Genomic DNA, 8,111 nt, shown 5'->3' on the forward strand with positions numbered 1-8,111 from the left:
CCTCTCGCTGTGTGTGTAGATCGATACGACCACGCCCACAGTGAAACTTCGGACCAATCACCGGGCGCGGGGCGAGTGTGCGCATGCGTGGTGTAGACGCGCGGGAGAGACTGAAAACCCAAACAACGCACTAATGACGGCTGTGTAATCTTAATATTTTGCTTTAAATTTACGGAATATTACGCCACATAAGACGACTAAATACACGGTTTGTGAATGTTTCAATAACGTTTGTGTTTCTGGTGGTGCTTTGTTTTTACTAACGCTAACGTTAACTAAGTTAGACATTCAACAGATACAATCAACGTTAACGTTACTAGAAAATACTTAACAATAACATAATCATGCAGTGTGTGACCTACACATTGTACACACCCGCGTGTGTCACCTAAGCTGCATTGTGAAGTAACTATATAATCTATTTGGACATTACTGGCTGAAGGTTAGCTTACGCCAGTGAAACATCACGGATCTCAAATCTGTCTTCTGTTTGATTTAACATAAAACTTAAGGTTACTATATGTTTTATAATGTGTAGCACTACATTTAGATGCATAGATTACTTATTTAATGCTAGTATTACTATATTTAATGCTGTAACTTTATATAGTGCATCTTTGTACAGTAACATCATGTGAGTGCCTGCTACATTTGTCTGCACCTACTGCAGCATGTTGCTCCTGTCTCTCACACAATTTTTGTTATTTTTGTCATTAAAGGTGATACTGAGTGTGCCCTGGCAGCATGGCAGACGACTTCAGCCAATCCCTTACCCCACCAGTTTCTCCTTTCAAAGCCGACAGCCTATGTGAGCTGACTCCAGCCCAGCCGCCATGCTTTTGCTGCTCTGAAACAAAAGATGACCCCACTGGATCACTCTCCACAGAGGGATACACAGCTAGAGGCTCCCTGAAGCGGTAAGGTCGCTGTCAGTTCACCATTATCACATAAAAACAAAAACATATTTTCCCACTTGGAGGTAAACAGTTCACTCTACCTATTTTCTGCCAGTGAAATGGTCCCAGTGAAAACTGTGGACAGTAACATCTGTGGATTATCCTGAGTAACTGGGTTGTTTTTCTGGAAACATACAGGGCTGTTGATTTTTTTTTTTTCATTCAAAGGTCAGTTTTTGATGCTTTAAGCACAGCAAATGCAATTTCAGTCACCTAGATTGTAATGATGTGGCAGCCGAAGTCTCAGCGGAAGAAAAACCTTAGTAAATAAAGTCTTAACATCCACTCTGTAGGCTGCTGTTGCGTCTTGACCCGGCCCCTGCAGAGTATGAGACAGACACTGTGGAGATCTTTGGCTTCCCCTGGGTAACAGAGACAGCACTGGTGGAATCTACAAAGCTACTCTTCGGTCTGTTCAGGTAAGCCAGTATGTTAAACTGATCCCAGTTAAGTTTGCTTTTAAAATAAACACAGTTAATGTTAATTTATGTGTCCCTAATTTGAAGGCCCTTTTCCATGGTAGCAAAAGCTTAGATTTGGAATCTTTCTTAGACAGAATTTTTTTCACCACTGTATACACACTGTATACCATGGTTCATTCACATAGTCAATGGTCAAACTTTCTCTTTGTTACATTCCAGACAAAAGGTGTACAGGCTGGAGACCATGGTGCAGTCCAGCTCACATGACTTTGGTAAGCTTATGCAATATGCAATCCACAGTCCAGCTTATAATCAAATTGTCAGTATTTTTTGAGTATTTTTTTTTTTTTGTGTAAACAGGAAATTGTAGTTTTAAAATAGCAGCAGCTAGTTTTAAAACTAAAAGGCCAACCATCCACCAGAAACAATTAACTCCTTCATACACATTCACACAATTTGTGGTTCAGGGCCCTTCAACATGCAGTGGGGGAGCAGGGGATTGATCCACCAACCTTCTGATAAGTGGAATACCTTTAAGTTGAGGGGCGGTTGTTCTAACCAGTCCGCCATAGTATCAGCCAGGAAAATTGCTTTGCACAAGGCAACATTTTCCTCTTACCATAGACCATACCATACAACATGCATTACATGCATATAAGATGATTAGTATGACTAACTGAGGAAGCAGCAGCAAGATAGAGTATAGTTTAAGCTCACTGCTTGTGGACTGGGCCCTCTGTGGCAGCTCTGCCCCATGCGTTAAAAGGGAAGTCCGCAGATTTTTCCACATCAAGGTCTGTTCACAGGTCTCGAGAGGAATTTGTGAATATGTGGGGGAAAAAGTTGTGTAAAGCCTTTGCAGCTCCAGAGGGAGCTGCTCAAAATCTGATCAACTGCCTCAAGTGATCAGAATCGGTTTGAAAATGACAAATTTCTATGAGTGTAGAATTAGGAAGAAGCCCACTCTTCGTTTCTGCATCAGGCCCAGGGCTACGTTAGTTCTTACTAGCACAACACATCCGAATCTCCAGACAAACAGTCGGATGTTGAGTTGCATCGTAGGTAATGTACGTGCCAGGTTTTTAAAAGGAGGGAGAACGCAAGGAATAAAAAAGACAATATATCTGGTTCTGCTGCATCAATTTTGGATGGAAAACTTGCCTTGCCCACTGAAGCTAGGTAAAGTGTTTGCTGAAGAGTGACATGAAAACAGTTGAATACAATTACATTGGCTGTTAAAGTGCAAGTGCTGAAAGAAGTTTAAGTCAGTTAATAATAGTATGCCACACTGAAGTCTACAATGTGATTTTAAATCTGATTAAGAATTACATGTTAGTTTCTACATTGTATGTATCTGGTGGACCGAAAAGGCATCCATCAAAACAGGGACGAATAATGAGGATGTAAATGTGGTTGTAATAGTGTGCTTTGTGTAAGTAAGTAAGTACACTCATTAATCAGCTGTGGCAAGCTGTACCAACAAATACATTTACCATAAATGGATTGTTGAACTCTATTCTCTCTCTGTTGTTTGAGTCATATCTGATATCTGATTCAGTGGGCATGTTTTACATAAGATTTATGAACACTGCCCACACCATCCCTCATGTGTTGTAGGTCAAGCAGGCAACCTCCACTATGAAGCAGAGGACCTCAGACAACAGTGTATTTCATTTCTTCAGTATGTTAAAGTCTTCTTGCACAGGTAATTCTACATATTTTATGTCAACGCTAGTGCCACTAATTTAAATGTTTTATCTATATATTATAATGTCATCTGTTTGTTTATCTTGGCATGCAAATCCTTTTGTATCCGTTCAGGTACCTGGATCCTCCCAGCTGCCTAGATGCAGGTCACTCACACCCATATGAGGAGCTGGAGGCTCAGCTCCCCTCTGCTCTTCTGGAGGAGCTGCTTGGCATCACTCTCCTCATAGGGCGACTCAAAGACCTCCCTGCCAACGTTCAGAGTGCCTTTACTATACTTAACCAGGGAAAGGTGTGTGATACAATGGCATCATGTGCTGTTGTAAAGGGGATAGGGCTTTTAAACAGGTGTAACAAAAGTGTGGCGGATGGCATGATAAATGTAATCATGCTTTACAGAGCAAAGGAAATATTATAAACAGTTGTGAGGAATGAGTCAGGACCACATTTTTTTTGTACCCATCACTAAGAGTTCCCATCACTCAGAACTTCTTACTATAAGTTAAAGAAAATAAAAGTATTGACATTGAACTTTGCGCTCTGTTTACCTCCCACAGATTTTTCCTCCCTCTTGGCATTTGTTACACCTTCATCTTGACATCCATTGGTCAGTCTTGGAGATCCTCCACCTACTTGGTCACAAGATGCAAGGTATGCAACAGACTGTTAATGCATTGTAGTTTAGAGATACACTGATTGTACCTGTAGGATTGGAATCCAATCCTTTGGGAACACTGAAATTTATTGGGAGGAAAGTGTGGAATTGTTACATACATTATAAACTACAACAGAGATACCGTGTTATCTCTTTATACAAGACTGTTTGAATGATTGTACTCTGACTAGTATTTGACATCCAACAACAGTGGGCATTAATCTTCTGACTCATAGTGAGTTATTATCATGGGAACAGGCTTTTTGTAATTTTACCTGTTCTTATCTTCAGGCCAGGTGGTGTACGCCCACCAGTTTGTGAATCTGACGGGAGAGAACCTGACGGATTCCAGTCTGTTTGAAGAGCACCTGTGCAGTCTGCTGTGTGACCTAACTGGTTTGGCCATAGGCAAATACAGCAAGGTGGGCGGCTGGTGTTAAGTCATTATGTCTTAATGTTGAGATGTACCAGTGGTATTTCTAGGTAGTTTTTTAGCTGGGAAAAACTCCGGTTCTGGTTTTAAATATGTTTATTACCACATTTAGTACTCGGTTGATAGAAAATAGATAGAAGCTGCAAACATTGCTATCCACAAAAACTGAATTTCCCCCCGCTTCAGTACTGGATAATATTATAAAACCATTACATTAGGGCTGCAACTAACAATTCTTTTTATTGTTGATTAATCTGTTGATGATTTTCTTGATCAAATAAAAAGTTGTTTAGTCTAAAATTGTGAAATATGTCAATTGGTGTTTCCCAAAGCCCAAGAAGACATCCTCGAATGTTGTGTTTTGTCCACAATCCAAAAAAGAGTTTGCTGTCATAGAGGAGTAAAGAAACAAGAACATTTTAAATTTAAGAAGCTGGAAGCAGATACATTTCTTGAAAAAAATGTTCAAACCAATTTATCAATTATCAAAAGAGTTGGAGATTAATTTAATAGTTGACAACAAATCGATTATTTGATTAATCGTTTCAGCCCTAATACACACGTTTATTTTTAGGTGAGGCCTACAGAGGCACTGAGCAGCCATCACTACCTTTGCTCCTGCACCAAAGAGCTGTGGGTCCTGCTCATACACCTTCTGGAATACAGGAATAAAGTGTTGCACACACAGGTAACGCAAACACACACATGTTCACAGTCGCACAATTAAATATGACTCTATCCAAAACTAAATGAACCAACATGTGTTTCCCTCTAGTCTTTCTGGAGCTACATGAACTCGTTGTTGAGGCCTCTGGTTTCAGGGAAACCAGCCGCAGAGCAGTTCAGTGGCCTCCCCACACACTGCAAGGACCCTCTGGGATTCACATGGTGGCTGCTCACTCATTTAGCAATGTTAGGGCAGTACAGTCATAACGGCACACTCCAGAATGAGGTAAGACGCCAAGAATCACTGTGTTAAGATGTTAAACTGCAAAATAACCTTGGCATACGTTTTTGAGATGATAATGAGCAAAAGTGTTTTACAGGTAGGGAATTCTGGGAATTTGTTAAATGTTTTAGATATTTGAAATTTTTTAATTGCACATGATTTAACTTAACTCAGGTTTAGCAATAATAACTTCATTTTGATATTATTTACTAAAAAAGCATCTAAGTCGGGTTCATCCAGGTGGTGGGACAATGTAAAGAGAGACAACTTACAGATTTGAAGACATTTTGCCTCTCATCCAGGAGGCGTCTTCTTGCAGTTCTCGTCTTATTCCTAGGATTAATTTGTCTTGACACTTCAAAAAAGAATTGTGCTAAAACTAGACAAATACAAATGACATAGGACTTTTTATTGAAATGTGTCTGAGACTAATAGACTGATGTGACATGTAATAGTCAGTCCATAATAGTGCATCATCTAGAGCAGGTACTCTGATAGCTGGCCTTGTCTACTTTAGTCTTAAATATGAATGCTGGTGACACACTGACTTTTTAACAGTTATTCCTATATTTACAGAATGATTTAAAATCAAAACATGAATACATGTTGTTCGCTATTGTTTTTAATGCATTATCTTGTTTTATTTGCACTAACAGAAACAGCTGTGTGATAATTGGACGTTGGTGGAAGAGTTGCTCAAGTTAACTTGTAACCCTAAGGTCTGCTCTGCCTTTAGTTCCACATGAATCTTTAAACTTTCAAATTCATCAAATACTTTTTTTTTTTGCATAATTTAAGTGTGTGTGTGTGTGTGTGTGTGTGAGATAACAGGGAGGTCTAGCGGAGGAGCAGGTCAGGATGCATGTCCACTGCTGTCTCAGTCTCTGTCTGCTGTGGGAACCGAGCACCAGTGCTGTCTCCACCCTCTGGGACTACTACAGCAAGAATCTGGTGAGGACAAACCTGTTGCCTCATTTTAAGAAGATCCACTCCAATCAGACCACCTTTAGCTTACTTTTGTAACAGAAATGAACATTATCACCCCTTTTTGAGATGATAAGTCATATTCTTTAATCACGCAGAAATAGAGACAAATCACGCAGCACATTTCCTATTGGCTATTAACAAGGCCTGTACAGTTACATTATCTTCTGTACCTACGCCCCAGAGCGCTTCATTCACCATACCCTGGCTCGGGATGTCTGGCGTGGGGACTTTGTACAAGACGCCCCTGGCTCTGTTGGAGCAGGCCCGCAGCTGCTGCTCCCCCTCTCCCCTCCACTCTCCAGGACACACCCAGCTCTACCGCTTATCCAAATCCTTCCACATCTTCCTTCGAGTGCTGGCCCTGTGCCTCGCCCAGGACAGGTGTGGTGGAGTCCCACAGAGACAGATCAAAGGAAGGTAAGGATGGATAGCAGACTGGGAGGCTTCGTAGTTCCCGCTCCTTCGCATTCACTTCCGCCATGAAAGGTAGATCTCACGGGCAGGCAGTTGACGCAACACACCATCTAAATAGCATATCATTTTTGGGGGGAAGAGAAGATAACAGGGATAAAATAATAAAAGCTGTGAGAAGAGATTATTAATCAGGACGAGGCTGTGTAATATTCCAATTTCCCCTTGATCTTTTAATGTGTGATGTGTTTAGTGTGCTGTTTGGATTTCTGTGTGTGTATGTAGGTGCAAACTTACATGAATACACAAACAACATGTGTGTTTGCACACTATCATGCATTTCAGTCCTGTCTGTGTGCGTGCCAGGTGCACCGCAGTCTCCCGGTGTGTCTTTGATATTTACTCAGACCCCCCAGTGGAGCAGGTGTCTCAGGAGTCAACCACCTGCTCTTTAGCACAGACCAAAGCCAAGGAGCCTCTCTCTCTCTCTCTCTCTCTCTCTCGCTCTCGCTCTCGCTCTCTCTCTCGCTCTCTCTCTCTCTCTCACTCACACACTCACACACACACACACACACACGCTGCACCTGCTCCCGCTCCCTAGAACAGTGACATGGTTTCAGTGTGTGTGAGGGCCATTGGATGAATGTAAGAAAGAAGAGAGTAAAGATCACAAGCTAATGTGATAATCAGAACCAAACACTGGACCATCCGATATTCTAAGCCGGCTGGGCGCCAGAGAGAGGCAGCCGTAGATAAATCCGCCTAATGACTTCCCTCTGTCTGGAATGTGCTCAGTAGCACTGCAGACATGGGGGCTAATTAGCTAACGAGCGTGGCGGTTAATTCGCCTTAACGAAGCTGTGTTGGTTTCCAACACGGATAGAGAGGGGAGCTTGGGTGGAGGGGAGTGGGGGGATGTGGGTGGTAGGCAGTCTGGCAACAACCAGACTGGGCTGGGACAGGTCCAGAAACCCCCTCCCTCCTTCCGCCTCCCTCACCACCACCTCCTCTCCCTCAGGAGGTGTGAGGCGTGCCGACTGTATCGCCACAACGTTTCGGCAGCATTCCTACTCCTGGCTGGGCTCTGCGGGACACCCGCGACCATCGCATTAATGGGATCGACTGCGAGCATGTTGATCTCCAACGCCGGGAGTTAGGAGCATCTGCTCGCCTCCGGAAAAAAAAAGAAGCTGTCCAGAATAAACAAACAGACAGACAGGTTGGGAGAACACAGAAAATCCCCACTGCAGCCTCCCAGCGCGCTGCTTATATCCCTGTTACATATTACCCATTCATCTATTTAAATCTCCCTCCCCTCACACTCTGACTGCATGCTTGGCCACCTCCTTCTATAGTCCTCTGTGGGTGCAACTAAGCTGATTTTGGTGTTAACCTGGTTTTTCAAAGATCCTCTTTTTTTTTTTTTTTCTCCACTCCTTTATATCAGTCATAGTTCTTACACTGAGTTTGTCTTGGGATGCTCACGGTTTGTGTTTTGACCCAAACAGCAGCTCTACTCACCTGTGCGGGCTGCTTATGTGTTTTGGAGGTGGGGTGTGAAAAGGGGGGGGGGGGGGGGGGGGGCGCGCCG

General features: G+C 42.7%; 1 protein-coding gene across 2 annotated transcripts in view; it reads left to right on the forward strand.

Annotated features, from left to right (window-relative positions):
* The first annotated feature begins 53 nt into the window (after nt 1-53).
* The window catches only part of mms22l (MMS22-like, DNA repair protein), an 18,465-nt gene continuing 10,407 nt past the window's right edge, over nt 54-8,111 (forward strand). For both annotated transcript variants that reach the window (XM_046045175.1, XM_046045176.1), the window contains exons 1-13: nt 54-208; nt 720-917; nt 1,250-1,375; nt 1,598-1,650; nt 2,996-3,083; nt 3,200-3,377; nt 3,643-3,736; nt 4,032-4,162; nt 4,748-4,861; nt 4,949-5,125; nt 5,779-5,841; nt 5,954-6,073; nt 6,291-6,526. In XM_046045175.1, coding sequence (XP_045901131.1) covers nt 745-917; nt 1,250-1,375; nt 1,598-1,650; nt 2,996-3,083; nt 3,200-3,377; nt 3,643-3,736; nt 4,032-4,162; nt 4,748-4,861; nt 4,949-5,125; nt 5,779-5,841; nt 5,954-6,073; nt 6,291-6,526 — 1,553 coding nt within the window. In that variant the 5' untranslated portion in view covers nt 54-208; nt 720-744. The remainder of the gene's footprint in view (nt 209-719; nt 918-1,249; nt 1,376-1,597; nt 1,651-2,995; nt 3,084-3,199; nt 3,378-3,642; nt 3,737-4,031; nt 4,163-4,747; nt 4,862-4,948; nt 5,126-5,778; nt 5,842-5,953; nt 6,074-6,290; nt 6,527-8,111) is intronic.

This window comes from Micropterus dolomieu, linkage group LG03 (genome assembly GCF_021292245.1).
Source record: "Micropterus dolomieu isolate WLL.071019.BEF.003 ecotype Adirondacks linkage group LG03, ASM2129224v1, whole genome shotgun sequence".
Taxonomy (NCBI): Eukaryota; Metazoa; Chordata; class Actinopteri; order Centrarchiformes; family Centrarchidae; genus Micropterus; species Micropterus dolomieu.